Source organism: Sparus aurata, chromosome 15 (genome assembly GCF_900880675.1).
Source record: "Sparus aurata chromosome 15, fSpaAur1.1, whole genome shotgun sequence".
Classification (NCBI taxonomy): domain Eukaryota; kingdom Metazoa; phylum Chordata; class Actinopteri; order Spariformes; family Sparidae; genus Sparus; species Sparus aurata.
In genome coordinates, this window is record NC_044201.1 from 22,396,187 (window position 1) to 22,414,154 (window position 17,968).

General features: G+C 39.8%; 1 protein-coding gene across 4 annotated transcripts in view; it reads left to right on the plus strand.

Moving 5' to 3' along the window:
- ryr2b (ryanodine receptor 2b (cardiac)) overlaps nt 1–17,968 on the plus strand; it is a 64,702-nt gene that overhangs the window by 2,796 nt on the left and 43,938 nt on the right. For 3 of the 4 annotated variants that reach the window (XM_030441993.1, XM_030441990.1, XM_030441991.1), the window contains exons 3-37: nt 238–342; nt 823–897; nt 1,027–1,105; nt 1,240–1,352; nt 1,750–1,873; nt 3,180–3,276; nt 3,370–3,444; nt 3,876–4,032; nt 4,148–4,312; nt 4,469–4,590; nt 5,577–5,760; nt 5,850–5,985; nt 6,213–6,308; nt 6,469–6,587; nt 6,973–7,106; nt 8,814–9,055; nt 10,102–10,294; nt 10,466–10,685; nt 11,007–11,111; nt 11,294–11,397; nt 11,538–11,621; nt 11,719–11,878; nt 12,400–12,547; nt 12,775–12,983; nt 13,453–13,627; nt 13,789–13,997; nt 14,105–14,375; nt 14,650–14,782; nt 15,034–15,142; nt 15,450–15,610; nt 15,854–16,013; nt 16,176–16,262; nt 16,510–16,736; nt 16,980–17,193; nt 17,303–17,902. In XM_030441993.1, coding sequence (XP_030297853.1) covers nt 238–342; nt 823–897; nt 1,027–1,105; nt 1,240–1,352; nt 1,750–1,873; nt 3,180–3,276; nt 3,370–3,444; nt 3,876–4,032; nt 4,148–4,312; nt 4,469–4,590; nt 5,577–5,760; nt 5,850–5,985; nt 6,213–6,308; nt 6,469–6,587; nt 6,973–7,106; nt 8,814–9,055; nt 10,102–10,294; nt 10,466–10,685; nt 11,007–11,111; nt 11,294–11,397; nt 11,538–11,621; nt 11,719–11,878; nt 12,400–12,547; nt 12,775–12,983; nt 13,453–13,627; nt 13,789–13,997; nt 14,105–14,375; nt 14,650–14,782; nt 15,034–15,142; nt 15,450–15,610; nt 15,854–16,013; nt 16,176–16,262; nt 16,510–16,736; nt 16,980–17,193; nt 17,303–17,902 — 5,592 coding nt within the window. The remainder of the gene's footprint in view (nt 1–237; nt 343–822; nt 898–1,026; nt 1,106–1,239; nt 1,353–1,749; nt 1,874–3,179; nt 3,277–3,369; nt 3,445–3,875; nt 4,033–4,147; nt 4,313–4,468; nt 4,591–5,576; nt 5,761–5,849; nt 5,986–6,212; nt 6,309–6,468; nt 6,588–6,972; nt 7,107–8,813; nt 9,056–10,101; nt 10,295–10,465; nt 10,686–11,006; nt 11,112–11,293; nt 11,398–11,537; nt 11,622–11,718; nt 11,879–12,399; nt 12,548–12,774; nt 12,984–13,452; nt 13,628–13,788; nt 13,998–14,104; nt 14,376–14,649; nt 14,783–15,033; nt 15,143–15,449; nt 15,611–15,853; nt 16,014–16,175; nt 16,263–16,509; nt 16,737–16,979; nt 17,194–17,302; nt 17,903–17,968) is intronic. The other variant, XM_030441992.1, reaches the window with a different exon arrangement.

Below are 17,968 nucleotides of genomic sequence, written 5' to 3' on the forward strand. Positions count from 1 at the left end.
AAAGACTTCCGTATGTTTACATCAAGATTAAATTATGTCTTATTTATTTTTTTCCCAGCAGCTTTTTCTGTTATAGTTAATTAGTTTTCTTATTTTGTATGGCAGATTTTCCCTTTTTTCCCCCAAAATGCTGTGGTCCTCGTCTGTGCTAGTTGCTTCATTACCTTATAGAGGCAGTAGACAGATATGCAGCTACCTCAGTGACACCTGTTCTGTTGTCTCTTTATTTTCTGACAGAATGTTCCACCAGACCTGTCTGTATGTGGCTTTGTCTTGGCCCAGTGCCTCTCTGTTAGAGCCCTGCAGGAGATGCTGACCCACAGCAAGCACCTGGCTGCAGAGGTGCGAGTCTTCTCTTTTTGTTTCCCAGTGCATCTCAACACTTTATGAACAGATGTTATTCGCTATAAATCAGTGTCATTGTGACATTCATATTTTAATTTAAATTTGATCAAAATTTCAAGACTTCAAGAAAGTCAAATATACGTTGACTATACTAAAGATAGTGATTTAATCTGACACTGTATTGGAGGGGGATTTGGACTGTATTGATTCATCTGGAGCAACAAGGTTAACATTATCTTATAACGCTGACAAATCAGTCATCATAAAATTGGAACAGCTGGTGTTGACATTAAGTCTCAAGCAAACAAAATTAAGCAAATGTTTTAGGATTGTTTGTTTCTGATATTCTGCTTAATTTTTGCCATTGTTTGAACTGATGTTGTTCCAATTTATTTCTTTTTGAATTGATTTACTTGTCACACTAGTGCTATTGGGATTCCTCACACTACGAGTTCTATAATACAATCTGATTCACAGGTGGAAGGTGGAGGAAGCCATCGCACCCTTCTTTATGGCCAGGCAGTGTTGTTTCTACACTCGTACAGTGGCATGGTGAGTCATCTTGATATAATGCAGAGATAAATCCAATGGTAGCAGTCTTATTTTTTCCACTAACATATGGAAAATATAACTTTAAAAGGAACCGTTAACTCATATTTCCATTGTTCATTTAACTCCTAGTATCTCAGCTGCTTGTCTTCATCTCAGTCTTCCACTGACAAACTGGCTTTTGATGTCGGTCTGCAAGAGGATAAAGCTGGTATTTTACTATTACCCTCCAGTTAATGATTTTGTTGAGCTGATTGATTGATTTTCTATAACTGTAATATAATTTGGTTTATTTTTAATTTCATCTATGAAAGAGAAAATGCATCTGTTTGTTTTGTGGTTCAGGTGAGGCATGTTGGTGGACCGTCCACCCAGCATCCAGACAGAGGTCAGAGGGTGAGAAAGTGCGTGTTGGAGATGACCTGATATTGGTTAATGTGTCCTCAGAAAGATATCTGGTAAGTCAGTAAAGACTTTTTAGTGCCTTGATGACAAAGAATCTGCTTTACGTTTTTCAGACTATTTTAAATGGCACCCTCACCCTGTTATTCATTTGAAGAACAGACGACAGACTAATAACTAAACATCTGAAGTTGCTGAAGTGAATGTGTGTTCTTTTCCACTGCATTTCTCCTCCATCTTACGTCTGAGCTTTGAATGAGAAACTACCCTTTCTATGTCATTGATTTAATTTCCTTTGACTTTCTTCTGTTGTCTGCAATCTATATTCTCTTTGCCTCTGATGAGTTGTTTAGCATAATTGTTTGGGATAACAACTCCTGTAGAAGTAAAATCAGAAGCTGTATTCATTGTTGATGAGCCCATTTTTGCTATCACCATTTTGTTTCTTCCCAGCACCTGTCCTTTGGCTCTGTATTTGACAACAAAAGCTTGAGTGACAGCCTGATTGTTAATGCAGCCTTCCAGCAGACTCTCTGGAGTGTTGCTCCCATCTGCTCTGGAGGTGGAGTTGCTCAAGGCAAGTTTGACAACTGATTGTTCTGTCAAAAAACTGAGAATGGTCAAAGAGGTATTCCAGCAATATGTGATGCCCCTTTTTTGGCTACTGATGTTAGAGAGAAAATCAGATTGCAAATCTTAAAATGCAGGCTTTGATTATGCTAATTAGCACTTGTGTTAAGGCATTGACACACTGGGGACCTGGCGGATAAACAGCACGAACATGAAAATTACCCGCCTGCAAAAATGTCGCATCGAAACTGTTCTTGACTGCAGTGACGCTTCAATATGCATGTTTGCAGTGTATTCAATAGGCGATTTGTTCGTTTTTAACATGTACTATTTAATTTCCTGTGACTGAAGTTTGGTCTGAGTATGTGTGCTCAAAACATGCTCTCTACTGTCACTTTGAATAATCGCTACAGTCTCAGATATGAGACATACAGATTTTGAATTGCACGTGGGAAGAATTTAGTCCATTCTTTCAGTTTCTATTTTTTTGACAAAAAAATCTCAGGGGGGATGAGGAGAGATGACAGGTTAATAACTGGGAAGCATTTTGCTAAACAGGGGAATGGAGTACCCCCACCTCTACCCAGAATTTACACACTGGGTATATGATCACATTAAAATGATATGTACAGCAGCCTAAGCAGCACCGGCAGAAAAACAAAGATCCGAGAGGGCCCTATGGGCAGCACTGACAGGCTTGCTGACAGGTAGAGATAGGTTGAATATATCGGATTCTTCTCAACTGTCTGCCCAGGGGCTCTAGTCCGGTCTGGTCTATCAAGATGTATTAATGCGTTAACACCAAAGTTACAAATAAACTAACCCACCGAGGCAGCACAGACCAGCAACTGACATGTTCTGCGAGGTAAATTTACTGTTTTTAATCAACGTAGTCGATTTGTAGAGAGGACAGATGGATATAGAAGCTTCCCTTCCCAGTCCCTTGTAGGTAAATCACATTTATATATCTGTCTGTGTAGGGCGCAGTCAAGGATACTCATTTCAAGTCACATTTGTCACATTGTTTTTATAAATTTGTGTCCTTTCTCAGATCGATGACAAACATAAACAAGAAGCAGGTCCACTGTTGCCTTGTACAACACAGCAATCTTTTGTAGCAACCGAACAATGCGCTTTTCCATCCACTGTGTAAAAGTCTCAAGAGCTGTGCCTATCATTACTATGAAGCATATCATCTGTGCTATTATGGTTACCCATGTTCTGACACCAGTTATAGCCAACAAATGGCCTGTTTCACTGATGCAGTAAATGTCACTAGAGACTATGTCTGGTGTCTGTTGTGCTAATTCTAGGATACCTGAAGGGGGGCGACACATTGCGGCTACTCCACAGCCATAGTGACGCATGTTTGACTATTCCATCCACAGAGCATGGAGAGGAGCTGCAAAGGTCAGTTAACAAAAACTGTCTCCTGTCATGCCAACAAGACAAACCTTCCTTTACTTCTTTGGTAATGTGTTTTGTTTTTTAAAATTAATCTAGGATAATGCATTATGAGATGGGATCCGTCTCCAGCCATGCCCGCTCACTGTGGAGGCTCGAGATTCTGCGTGTTGTGTAAGTATACATGTGATGTGATGGTCTACAGTATTACACCTATTATTGAAAAAGTCCATAAAATGTTATAGTCTCATTTGCAAGAACATTTGCAGAAAAAAAGAAAATGATGCAGACAAACACATAGCAGTTGGTTGTCGTTCAGACCATACAGGGAGTCAGTATCATTTTACACACAATGCCTCTGGTCACTGCCAGAGCAGGGCCCACAATTTCTGTTTCTGATGTTTTTTTTTACTCCCACAAGGGCTCTACAGTGTTGCTGGATCACATTTAATATCACTAACCTGAAATGGATTAGGGTTGTTTGTCCTCTGTTTGCTCTCCTGCCGTTTCAACCATAAAGTGGAAAAACTGAATCTTGTGAACTGTTAAATTTCCTTCAGAGGAAAGCAAAAGCAATAAAACACAATGCTCTTGATATTCCTTAGTTGGAGTGGTAGGCATACATGTTGGGGTCAGCCTTTCCGAATGTGCCATATGACCACTGGGAGGTACCTGGGTCTTACAGAGGAGAAAGGCCTGCATCTGGTTGATCGAGACAAGGCTGACATCAACACAACTTCCTTCTGCTTTAGATCATCAAAGGTCAGGAGCCAAAAGAGATTGATCCAAGATACACCTAACTTTTTTCTAGGGCTGCTGTCATCAGTTCATAAACCAAAAGTTTCTGATACATGTAACAAAAGCTTTTCGTTTGTAGGAAAAGCTCGACACTGGCACAAAGACTAATTTTGATGGCATGGGAACTCCAGAGATCAAGTATGGAGACTCCATATGTTTTGTCCAGCATGTAGACTCTGGTCTCTGGCTCACCTATCAAACTGTTGATGCCAAATCTACACGCATGGGAGTAGCCCAGCGAAAGGTAAAGCCTTGCATTCAAATTACTGTTGGAAGAGAATCGTAACGTATGAGCCAAACACTCATTTTATGTGTCAACTTTCTTGAAAGAAAATTGAATTTGAAAATGTACTGAATCCAAGAATGAATAGGGAACAATTTGCAAATTAAATGTTTCCAGGCAATTTTGCACAGAGAGGGTCACATGGACGATGGGCTGACGCTGTCTCGCTGTCAGAAAGAAGAATCTCACACTGCAAGACTCATTCGGAGTGCTACACTCCTCTTCACTCGCTTTATCAGGTACTGGATGCTAATAATAACTCTCATTGTGATACAGACATGACTACACTGATATAGAGAAGGTTGTTTCCAGCTGCAGTGTTCTCTACCTCAGTAGAGAGTGAGGCTAAGCTTTCAAATCTTGAGTAGGCTTTAAACCCCTCAAAATCAGTTACCTGTCAGGTTTATGTCCTTGTTGTATACCAGTCGTACTTCATGTAGTACCTATGGCCTGAATGAGATGTGCCATGGTATTGTACTTTATTGTGTATCGTGCACACGTACAGAAAGATTCACAAACTTAATACCCAGAAACAGCACCACAAACTTTTTAAAAATGCCAGAACATTTTCAAGATCCCATGGGAATTCTACCATGTATCTAAAAAAAAATTGAGAAATGCAAAAATAGGTCTCTTCTGCACTGAGAGAAAAATTTAAACGATGGAATAACTTGGGGGCTCAGCTTTGGGCTACAACAAAAATGATCTTCATTGATGATTAATCTGTGAGGTAATGACAAATGTCTTGTTCTGTCCACAACCCAAAGATTTACAGTTTACTGTCAAAAAGGAGTAAAGAAAAACAGGAAATCACATCAAATAGTCACATTTAAGAAGCTGAAATCATACAAGAATGACTTTTTCTCTTCAAAAAAATACTTAAATGGATTTAATGATTATAAAAATAGTTGATAATTAATTGAAAAAATAAATTAATTGATTAATTTCAACCAGATACCCACATAGTGTGTCATGCTTTCTAACAGTTAATCAATCAATACAATCATAATTAATATCCTTAGGCCCTTGATTCAGATAAGGATAACATAGAATATGTATTATAGAAAATTGCTAAACCCAGTCATATTAGTCACATTCAAAACTCTGCCTCTTTCAAACCAATCAAATCAAAAAGATTTGGCACTCTTGTAGTTTAGTCTGGGTGATAAATGACTACCTCTGTGATATATATTTTTTAATCATACCTAACCCGCCTTTTCTTTAGGAAACTGGATGGTTTTAGTCAGCAAGGAAACCTCACGTCTGTCAGCCTGCCAATGGAGATGGTAACATGTAGTCTGCAGGACCTAATAAACTATTTCCAGCCTCCACCAGAGGGGCTAGACCATGAAGCAAAACAGAACAACAAGACAGCTCTAAAGAATCGGCAGCACATGTTTCAAGAAGAGGTAGATAAATCTATATGTGTGAATGAATAAATCTGTCTTACATGTGATGTGTTCATCACTCTTCCATAAATTACACCATCTCTTTTCAGGGTGTGATAGATTTGGTCTTAGATTGTATCGACCGTCTGCACCAATTTAGTAGTGCGTCTCATTTTGCTGAGGCTGTTCAAAGTGACACAGGAGAAGAGTGGGAGACCATCCTTAACCGTTTCTACAAGCTACTAGGTGAGAATTAACACATGTATTTTCAATATGGATCGTTCAATACTACTTTTTCGTTTTCAATAATGACATCACAGCATTGATTATCCACTGCCACAGATAGCAAATAGATACATATTTTCCTTCTTTGATATCTACTAAGCTGTTAATAAGCCATTTGAATGCAGCTATCCTAAAAATTATCCATGAAGACTTCTTCCTCATATGTTTCCTTCTTTTTACCCTTTCAGCTGCTCTGCTCCGGGAAAACCGTGTAAACTGTGCGCATTTCTCAGGTTCTGTAGACTGGCTGATTAGCAGGCTAGACCGGCTGGAGGCTTCATCTGGTTAGTTGGACTTCTGCACACTTCATTAATAGTTATATCTTTTAGAGCCTGACTGATTTATTTTTTTCTGTTATGTAGCATAGATGGACTAAATTAAATTTCTTTTTGCAACCCCATTGTAAAATATCAACTATAAACTATCTCCTATTGTCATGAACAGGAGTCTTGGAGGTTCTGCAGTGTGTCCTTGTGGAAAGTCCTGAAGCATTGAATGCCATCAAAGAAGGACACATTCATTCAATCCTCTCTTTTCTTGACAAGCATGGATGCAACCACAAGGTAGTGTTTACAAGGCATTTGTTTGTTTGAAATAAAGAGCATGAGAATTCATGTGCTTTCTGTGTCAATAATGGATGCAAAATAACCATTTGTTGCCTATGCTGTCATGTTATGTCTGTGTTTACTGGCTGGAATGCAGGAGCTTAACTAAATTTTAAATTTTTAGGGGGAACAACTCATCCATTATTATCTCGTAAATGTCATCTCAAAATCTGCCTGTTATGCCTGCAGCATGGTTCGGAAAATAAGCTTTCAGTGTTGCACTCATGCAAAAACAAGTGTGGTGTCAATAATAGCAGTTTTTGATATGTTCCCTAATGTAGGATAATTTCCATGTGTTTAATGAAGCTGTTGTTGGATGAAGTGCTGACAGGTTGTGTTCCAGGTGCTGGAGGTGCTGTGCTCTCTGTGTGTGTGCCATGGTGTGGCGGTGCGGTCCAATCAGAACCTCATCTGTGACAACCTGCTGCCAGACAGAGACTTGCTGCTCCAAACACGTCTGGCTAATCGGGTCACCAGGTACAATTTTCCAGTGTCTTCTCCAAATAGGATGACTTGGTTTTGTCAGTCATTCTTTTATCCTCCATTCTGTCATATCTGTGTCCTTTAAATTTTGTCTGTTCACTATACACACAAATAAGATTTCAACAAGTTACAAAAAGAATATCAAAATTATAGATGGGATTTGCAAAAGCAGATTTAAATTGTGCCTGTGTTACATGAAGTGCATCTAACCATATCGTATCCATTAATTTTTTCTTGGGGCCACCACTGAATGAAGGCTTCTTCTCATGCTCGCTCGTGCATTTGTTAAGCTGAGTGCTGTTTGTCAATTGTAGAGATGATGCTGCTGCTGCCTGCAGTATCCTTTTATTAGTTTATCATCTTGGTACAAGAGACACTTCAGTTTCTCCACAGTGCGGCACTCATTTTTTCTGGTTTAGAGTTGAGTTCACAGAAAAAATTACTTGTCTCCTTCAGTGTCCCCTCTTCATTTGCTGCACTAATTCTTTTTCTCTGATAATCAGACCAGGATCTGTTCTGTTTCCTTGCAGTTAGCATTTCTTTTCTCTGAAAAGTTGCCCACTGTCTGAAATGGTATAGCTCAACGGACTTCATGTTTGGACACTTTGTAGAAAGTTTCATCATATTTCATGTTCTTTTGGCCTACTGTGCCAGTCTGATCTTGTGGGCAGTTTCCATTTCATTTTTCTTTGAGCTTGTTTTTTTCTCTTTTTACCTCACCTGCTCAGCAGCTGCCTTCTTTTATCATGCTTTTCTCTATCAGCAGCCCATTTTGCTCCTCATGCCTTACAGCTTATTTTGTTTCATATTTTTCACACCTGCTCAGTCCGTTTCCCAGCCCTCTCTTTCTCCTCAAGTCATTTCTCATTCTATCACTTTTACTTCTTGTTCCACTAAATGCTTTATTAGTACATCTGCCTTCATTTTCATTTCCTGTATTTCATCAATTGCCTTTTCTCTTTTCCATCTTCTCTTGCCTGCCACATTTTGTCAGTTCTTCCAGATGCTCCTTTTCCTATTCTTTTTTTCTTAATCCATTCTTCTTTCCCATTTTTATCCAATCTCTTCTATCATCTAAACCAAATCATATTTTCTCTGTTTCCTTTTGTGCACTGTCATGAGAGCTCTGTCTAGGGCAAGGTTAGTGTCATTATATGAACTAGCATTTATTCTCTAGACACTGTGTTGGCCAGACTTAATTCCATCAACATATTGGTGATTCTCTCTGCCACATAGCTCTCCACCGTATTGTTTCTCGTACGCTACTTCTGGTATTATTTCTGCTAATTTAGTGTCAGCATTGATATTTGGAGGTCAAAATGAAAGCCTCTACAAGAGCCTGGGTCTGTATTTGTTCTTTCGTATATATTTACATTTATAACACTGCATGTTCTGATCCCATGAGAGTTATGTTCTTTGTGGGCTGCACAGAGTACCAATTGCCCTGAATAAGGGAAATGCAGTGTGTGATCCTACATGGTGTAGTTATGGTAAAAATCGAAGAAGCGTACCTAAGACTGTCTACTTAGATATTCAATTCAGTGATTCTCTGTAATCCAAGAAAAAGTCAGTTATTTACACACTCCAATATAACATAACCCACAATCTATCTTTCACAGATGAGATGAAAGAAAGGCACCACTATCCATCACTGTCTTTTATTTGCTATTTTTATTTGCTCTTCACATTCTTCCACCTCAGCATGAGGCCAAACATCTTCTTGGCTATGGGGGAAGACTCAGCCCAGCATCGCAGGTGGTACTACGAGCTGGTTGTGGATCACATCGACTCCTTCCTCACATCTGAGCCCACACACCTGCGTGTTGGCTGGGCTTCCACTGAGGGCTACCAGCCGAGGCCCACAGGAGGTGAAGGCTGGGGGGGCAACGGAGTGGGAGACGACCTCTGCTCCTACAGCTTTGATGGGCTTCACCTCTGGTCAGGTGAGGATGAGATCAAAACCAGAGTTTACAGTATAAGTTTGACGGGGGGGAGTTAGCTCACTGACATATGTTTGCATGTATAACAGCTTTTTGGTTCTTGTTTAATTTTTCTCAGACTTTGTATTGACTCTGAGAGGTTAATTTTTCTAGATAAATTAGTTCAAGATATCTATTAAGGGTACAAATATACAGTAGACCAGCAGAAAGTATCATCAAAACAATCTGAACATAATGTACATTAACACACACGCACGGACACACGCACGCACGCACACAGAGTATACATGTATTTTGCAGGATTGAATATAGGATGTGATGTCACGTCTACAAGAAAGATTTATGACCCGGCATACTGTGTTTATTTGTTCTCTGTAATCTTGAATTCCTTCACAAACTCAGGCGAAGAGACTGCATGGTAGACTTTAGGGACGTTTTAAGATCATTGCACAATAGAGTATATTGCACCACATACAAACATTGGCACAGAGAGATCGTAGAAATTTAGATTAAACAATCTTAGTGCATTTAATTTAGTACCATAAAAGGAGTGTGGTTTATGTACCATGTCTAATTAAAAGAAACAATAAAGAAATTCAATTAACTAGATTTCATTTGCCTTTTTGGAAAGCCTGAAATCTCAGCAGCTACTGGAATAAAAGCAATAACTGCCACTGTTCAGCCAGTCATCTATTACTGCTTGTTACTTAAAGCCTGCGAAGAGAGATAAGGGGAGAGATTGCTATTAAACCAGCAGCAACCACAGTGATGCTTGTTTGTCATCATGATAAATCCAGAAACTGTCCAGTCTCAGCTATTGCAACAACAACAACGGAGTGCAACGAAAATTCCTTTCTAGGAATTACGAATTGATCTGATAATAAATAATGATTTTCTATTGCTTTATATCATAAAAAATGATAGCCATGTGGTGGGCCCAGAAGCATGTTACAAAACTAAATGTCGCTAGTTGAGGAGAAACTACTAACAAACAACAAAATAAAATAAATCTGTACATGACTCTGATGACTGTCTCTCCTGAATCTCAGGCGGTGTGGGCCGTAGAGTGAGCTCTCCCTTCCCTCACCTGCTGAAAGATGATGATGTGGTCAGCTGCTGCCTCGACCTCAGTGCTCTCTGCATCTCCTTCAGGGTCAATGGTCTTCCTGTGCAGGGCATGTTGGAGAACTTCAGAGCTGATGGCTTTCTTTATCCTGTGGTCAGCTTTTCTGCTGGAGTCAAGTCAGTAGTTAAGATGTGTTTTTTCTATAACTGGCTATACTGTGCTTACTAATACTTTTAATTTGTGTATTTGTATTTTTAATTAACATATTGTATTTGTAATATGTATTTTTGTCTCAGTTCAAGCTTAAATGCCAATAAAGCATTCCTTTTCCTATTTCTGTAAATCAGGGTTCGTTTTCTGTTTGGAGGACGGCATGGAGAGTTTCGCTTCTTGCCTCCTCCTGGTTTTGCTCCATGCTCTGACGCTCTGCTCCCAAGAGTCAAGCTGAAGGTAGAGCCATGTCAGAAATACATTTTGGATCATGGAGAAGGGAGGCAATCACTCATTGGTCCCTTAGTACCTACCACTCCAGTGACCTTTACTCCCACACCAGTGGACATAAGCAAGGTAAAAATCTACATTTTCAAACCGATTTTATTTAGAATTTTTTCTTTTTAAAATGGTTTTAATTGCTAAGATATTAAACAGTTTGCGATTATTTTTGGATTTAGAAAAGGCATTATATTTAATTTGATGTAGCCAATTGAATGTATATATACCTATGTATGTATGTGTGTGTGTGTGTGTGTGTGTGTGTGTACATTGTGTGTATATATATATATATATAGAATACAATAGAATACATTTTTAAAAATCGATCTTTTATCCTGAAATATATCATACCAATGTAGTTAAAGTAAGTTTATCCTACTTGTATATCCATCATAGGTAGTATTGCCCCCACAACTTGAGGATATCCGAGAAAAAATGGCTGAGAATATCCATGAAGTCTGGGCAATGGACAGGATTGATCTTGGATGGACGTATGGACCTGTAAGAAAAAGAGAAACGGCATTTATAATTTAATCGCATATAATAAATTAAATAATAGTTGTTATATCCCCTTGTCACAAAATATGTAGGAGGAAAGTATCATCCAAAGCTCGACTTGAAACTTGTTCCAGCTTGCCTCAGTTTTACTTGCAGCATAAAAAATATCAGCTTATGTCAAACAGGCAAGAGATGAAGTGAAGAAGCATGATCCCTGTCTGGTTGAGTTCTCCAAGCTGTCAGAGCAGGAGAGGAACCAGAACCTTCAGATGGCTCAAGACACCCTCCGGTGAGCAGTTGTACAGTAGACAGACAGAATAATATACTTGATTATTTGTTATTAATTTGTTGAACACGATACAAATAAATGACAAATAATTAGTGTCTGTCATCATGTTATTAATATTAGCAAATGTTTTTCCACTCGAGAATGCTCCTTGCCCTTGGTTTCCACATTGGTTTGACTGATGACCACGCTGAGGAGAGAGTCAAATACATGAGACTTGCCACTAAGTATGTACTTTTTGATTAATACGTTTAATCCATTTATTTGCATGTTTGGAGCCCCTGCACTCGATATTCCTTATGCCCTTTATATTTTCTTTCTCAGGTATGAGCAGCCCAGTGGTTACAGACCTGCCCCAGTAGACCTGAGCCACGTTTTTCTAACCCCTGCTCACCAGGAAGTGGTGAACTTGCTGGCAGAAAGTGATCACAATGTTTGGGCGAGAGAGCGGATCAAGCAGGGATGGACCTATGGATGCCAACAGGTTTATGCTCTGTTCTGGATAAGTGCATTGATCAGGCATTACTGAGGAGGAAGTGCTAGTGAGCTAGGGATGCAAGTTTGGCATAAAATGTCAGAAATTGGGGAAAACTGTTGATCAGTGTTTCCCAAAGGCCAAGATGACAGTCTGAAATGTCTCGTTTTGCCCACAACCCAAAGATATTCACTTTACTGTTATAGAGGACTGAACAAGAACAGAAAGTATTCACATTTCCGAATTTGGACAACAACAATAAAAAGGATAGACTGAAAACAATTAATCAATTATCAAAATAGTTGGGTGTTCATTTACCAGCTAATCTATAAATCAACTGTTCATTGCAGCTCTTATTTAATCAAATAATCTATATTGATAGAGTATATGAAAAGGTTTTTTCTGTACATCGTGTTTCAGTCACAACATGAAATGCACTTTGTAACAACATACTCTGGCACCACTAGCATTGATATTGCTGTCTTACAAATAAAATTCTCCATTTTTGCTCTTTGCATCTGTATTTTTAGGATGTGAAAGCAAAGCGGAGCCCGTATCTCGTGCCCTACGGCCTTCTTGATGAAAGGACTAGGAGAGTGGGCAGGGAAAGTGTCAGGGAGGCTGTCTGCACCCTGCTGGCTTACGGTTATAGCCTGGAGCCCCTCTGCCAGGATCGGAGTATGTCTCAAATCGTATAGCTCAGTTTTTTTTCACACTTTTATTTACACCTGATGTAAATTCAATTAAAGTATGGCTCTGAACTATATTAGTTGGATCATGTTTCGGAATATTTACAATACTTCAAAATTTGTCAGTGTTGTATTGCAAAAATGCACCCATACACATTTTAATGCAAATCATATTTTAGCACACTAAAACATGTTTCATGTTTCCTCTGTTTACAGCCACATTATCAAATCCATGTCTCTTCTCTGCTGCGAAGTGCAGAGTGTTCAGACCAGATCGGTCATATGCTGTAACCCGGGGGAAGTGGTACTTTGAATTTGAAGTAGTAACAGCAGGGAGTATGAGAGTGGGCTGGGCCCGTCCAGGCTGTACCCCTGATAAAGACCTTGGCTCAGATGACCAGGCATATGTCTTCGATGGATTTGAGGTGAGATATACAACTTTGAGAAGTCTTAATGAGGCGTTAATCATCATTCATTACTGATGCTGGAGGATGTTTTTTAGATCACACAGATATATAAATAATTATACCTCTGTAAAATAATCAATCTTATGAGAGGAATCAAATTTAAGCATTTAAAAACTCAACAGAATATGTAAGTCACGTATCAAGGCAATACCATCTGAATTCAACTTGGTGCTTAACCAACAACACAGCTGTTCACAATCATAGCAAAGCTGTAATTAAGATGTGTCACGCAGATAAACAATGGGTGCAATCAAACACAGAAAAGCATTGTTATACTTGCAACTAAGTAAAGAACATAGACAATGAGCAATGAGTCTGATGATCGTGTTAGCTGTGTTGGTTCCTTTCTTCATTCCCTGTTCTTATGTGAGGCTTCACACTTTTTCTTTTTCTGTCTAACTCCTCTTCTTCTTCCTGTTGCGTTCAGGCTCAGTGGTACCATCAGGGCATCGAGCCCCTGGGACGTCCATGGCAGAGAGGCGATGTGGTGGGTTGCTTGGTGGACATGGCTGAACGCACCATGATGGTCACGCTCAATGGAGAGGTGCTGTTTAATGACAGAGGATCAGAGCTGGCTGCCAAGGACTTTGATATCAAAGACGGTCTGAATGCACTTAAATACATAGTATTGATACTGAGTACTAAACTGAACAACATTACTCTGAATAATATATCAATACATTGGATTTTATTTTGGCATAACAATCCCTTAATTTAAGAAATCCAACCTATATACTATCCAACTTTTCCCTATATTTCTCAGGCCTGTTGCCTGTGGTCAGTGTTGGGATGAACCAGGTGGGGAGGCTAAACTTGGGCTGCCAAGTGGACTCTCTTCAGTACTTCGCTGTTTGTGGCCTGCAGGAGGGATATCAACCATTTGCTGTAAATATGGCCAGAGACCCAGCCCTGTGGATGAGTTGGAGACAGCCTCAGTTTACCTCCATAATGCCAGATGATCACAATTTACAGGTTAGTTTAGCCATCTATAGGTTTTAATTTACCTGGTAACTTTGACATGATATATGTATTTTTAAGCATGTAGTATGGAGCAGTAGTTTGTACTGATTTCGTTACAGGCCTCTGGGGGACCAAGGGTTGCTTGTAGCAGTAGGTTAATTGACAACAATAATCCCGAAAACCTTGTTCAAACCTTATTCAAGGTCACGAGAGTCTGTGGCTCAACGGATTCAATATCCAGCCTGAGGGTATCTCAGCGGTTGTTTGCACACCACGGTGGAGGCAGCGACATGTGCTTTTTCCGGCTCAGCATGTCCATACAATGTGCTGCCATCCTCAGTAGCCCTGTGGGGGGTGTGCTGCCCGTGGCCTCCAACTCTCTTTCTCCAGGTTTGGATGATGCTACATCATATCATTTCATACACAGTACGTATGTTGGCAACACAGAGCTCAAGATGACAAATAAAGTGCCACCACGAGGACTGAAAAATGACTGAGCTGTTACAAGAATACTGAGTGAAATAAAGTATGTGAGCTCTCGATAGCTGTTCTTTGCAGTTACCCACTATCCAGATTACTTATATTCTACCATTGCGACCTTGTTTAGTTGTTCTGCTTAAGCTCCCCAGGGCCCTACTGTAATTAATTCCCATCGTCCTTTTAGGAAGGAAGGAGCAGGAGGAGATCGACTCTGACTTTGAAGTGCTGAGGAAGTCAGCCCACAACTTTGCTGGCTCAAGAGATGAGCTCAACCATAAGGATCATAGTTCAGACAAAACATCAAGACTGAAACAACGGTAGGTATTAGAAAAAAAAAAGGATAAACGTCATGAAATGCATATCATTTGGAATCTGAAAGTTTGGGACATCAATGACTACTTAAGTTGGGATAATGCACCAGTTATTTAGAAACTGTACTTTTTCAATATTTGTCTGCCAATATTGGTCTAAAATGACAAGATAAAGCATGAAGATACTCAAAATGACATGACTGACTGTCTTACTACAGTCACAATCAATCTGATAAGTTGTATTTCTATTCTTAAAGGTTCATGATGAAGCGGACAAAACCAGGTCTTGTTAGCAGCAACTCATCTGCAAGACTTCTAGAAGATGTCGTAGTTGACAAAGATAACCAACTTATCCAGGGCTCCAGGGTAAGGCTCTCATTTTCTCATCATTTCACTATGAGATAACCACAGAACATAAAAAACATCACTAAAAAGTATTATTTTTTACTGTTATGGCTACTTTTTTTTTAAATAACAGAAAAGACATACTGGTAATGTATTTGGACACTGTGCTGACTCAGTGTGAACTAAATTAAAACAAATTGTACTGAGGGGCGTTGTGCACATGCCTAATGCCTCAGCTCTTTGCTGATAGATGCAATTAACAGCCATAATAAAAAAATGTGGAAATGCAAATACCAGACGGTGACACCATCTGACCTCTGTGTTTCAGTATCATTACTCAGTGAGGGTTCTTCCAGGCCAGGAGCCATTCAATGTGTGGGTAGGCTGGGTGACCTCTGACTTTCATCAACATGACATGACTTTTGACACAGAGAGTGTTCACACTGTGACTGTCACCCTCGGAGATGAAAGTGGCAAAGTTCAGGAAAGGTCAGTATACACCAAGACAGTTGCAATGTTTGTATGCGTGACTTTAAAAAGTTCAAGGATTTAAATAATAAATGCAGTTAGATATTTTGTTGATATTTTGTTGATATTTTCTGTTTACTGCACTCATAAACTATATTAGCTCTTGTGAAAATGATTCTATTGTCTCTTAAAATTACTCGCACATCTTTCAGTTCTCAGTACAAATTATGCAGCAATTAAATATATCCCTATCTTTTTTCACAGCGTGAAGCGGTGCAACTGTTACATGGTGTGTGCTGGAGAGGCAACAGGTCTGTCCCAGAGCCGAAGAAGTTCAGGGCTGGAAATTGGCTGCTTAATCGACATAGCCACTGGGCTGCTTACCTTCACGTCCAGTGGAGTGGAGATGGCCAACTTCTACCAAGTAAGTCACACAGGAATGTATTGATGATTTGTTCATGCTAATCTGTTTTTGTTCAAAGTAATGCATTTATATGAATTTTAAGTCAATATAGTATACATTAAGCCTCATATTGAGTTGCATATTCTATGCTTTGGAGGAATACTTTTTTTTTCCACTTATCAGGTGGAAGCCAGTACAAAGCTGTTTCCTGCTGTTTTTGTGAAGCCTACAACCAGCAACATGTTTCAGTTTGAAGTGGGAAGCATTAAGGTAGAGTAACTTATAATTAATCCTGTCAAAGACATTAAAAGAAACTATGGTTTTTCATACTTGTCTGCTTGTCAGCATAATATAATTAAGAAGTTTGGAAAAAATGTTTAGGATCAGTAATTAATTAGGTTGCAGCTTGAAAAGTTCAGGAACCATTCAGTGTTGAGAAGTTTCTGCTGGATGAGAAAATATTAGTCTTTATAAATCTGTAATGTTTTTTGCTAAATTTGTTTTCCTCTCCGTCCAGAATGTGATGCCACTGTCAGCAGGCTTGCTTCGCAGCCAAAGAAGGAACGCCACTCCTCAGTGTCCTCCAAGGTTTCAAGTCCAGTATCTCAGTGAGTTTTCGTGGACTAGAGTACCAGACTGTGCATTAAAGGTGACAGCGGATCGGCCAGATGAGCGCCATGGATGGAGAGTCCAGTGCTCTGAGCCCTTGCTAGTCATGACCCTTCAGATCCCTGATGAAAACAGGTAAATGAGCTTGAATGTACATGTGTTTTTCAACATGGGCTTGCAGATTTAAGTGCACAGGAATTGATGCATGGGTTGTTTATAACGCTGCTTTCTATCACATTTTTCTTGCTCCTCTGTGATCTGCAAGTACAAGGCATTGCACATTGTTTTGTGTATAACAGCATTCTGACCTTCTTTAATTTGATCTTGACCAAGAAACAGCGCTGAGATTGCCTTTTCTTTTTGATTACACACAACTAGGTGTGTTGACATTCTGGAGCTGTCGGAACTTGATGACCTCTTGACTTTTCATCACCGCACTCTCCTCCTCTACTGCTCTTTATGCGCCGTTGGAAACACCAGAGTTTGCCATGCCCTTTGCAGTCACGTAGACCAGTCCCAGCTCCTTCATGCCATTCAGAATCCCCACCTCCCTGGCCCACTCCGCTCTGCATTTTACCAGCTGCTTATTCAGGTGATTGCCAGTTTGAGTTCATGTTTTTTTTGGGTTACATTAATCAACACCAGGATGTGGAAACATTGGTCTTTGAGGACTAAGAAAATTTAAATTCTTTTTTTTTTAGGTTCACCTCAGCAGCCATGCCACTGCATTTCTCATGATGAACCATGAATATATCGTGCCTATGACTGATCAGACCAGAGAAATCACCCTTTTTCCCAGCCCTTCTAATGATGTAAATGGGGGCAATGGTATTCCCAGCACTAGTCTTAGCACATCCCTTAAACCACGGATGCATTTCTCATCTCCTTGTTTTGTCAGGAGTGATGGGATAGAAGGAGACTGTGCAGTTGAAACAGCCAGCACTGACAGCCCAGAAATCCCTCTGGACATATTGAAGAACCTGACTGTGGAGATGCTGACAACTGGAGTATGGGCTGTGAGTCGGGGTGTGAGAGATCCTGTAGGAGGCAGCATTGAGCTGCTGCTGGTTCCCCTAATTAGGCTGTTCTACACCCTGCTGGTTATGGGGGTATTTAGGGATGAACACCTCGGGAAAGTTCTGAGCCTGATAGAGCCGGGAGTCTTCTCTACAGATCCCGAAACCCCAGAAGAGGAAGCTAGTGATGATGAAAAAGACAGGAAAGGGGGCAACAAAAAAGGAGATGACACCCCGAAACAGGGACTTCTTAAATTTAAGCTTCCAGAAGCAGTCAAACTTGAGGTAAACAAACCATCAGATTTCTTTGATGTTTGTACAATTCTTTAAAATGAATCATTAAATAAGACT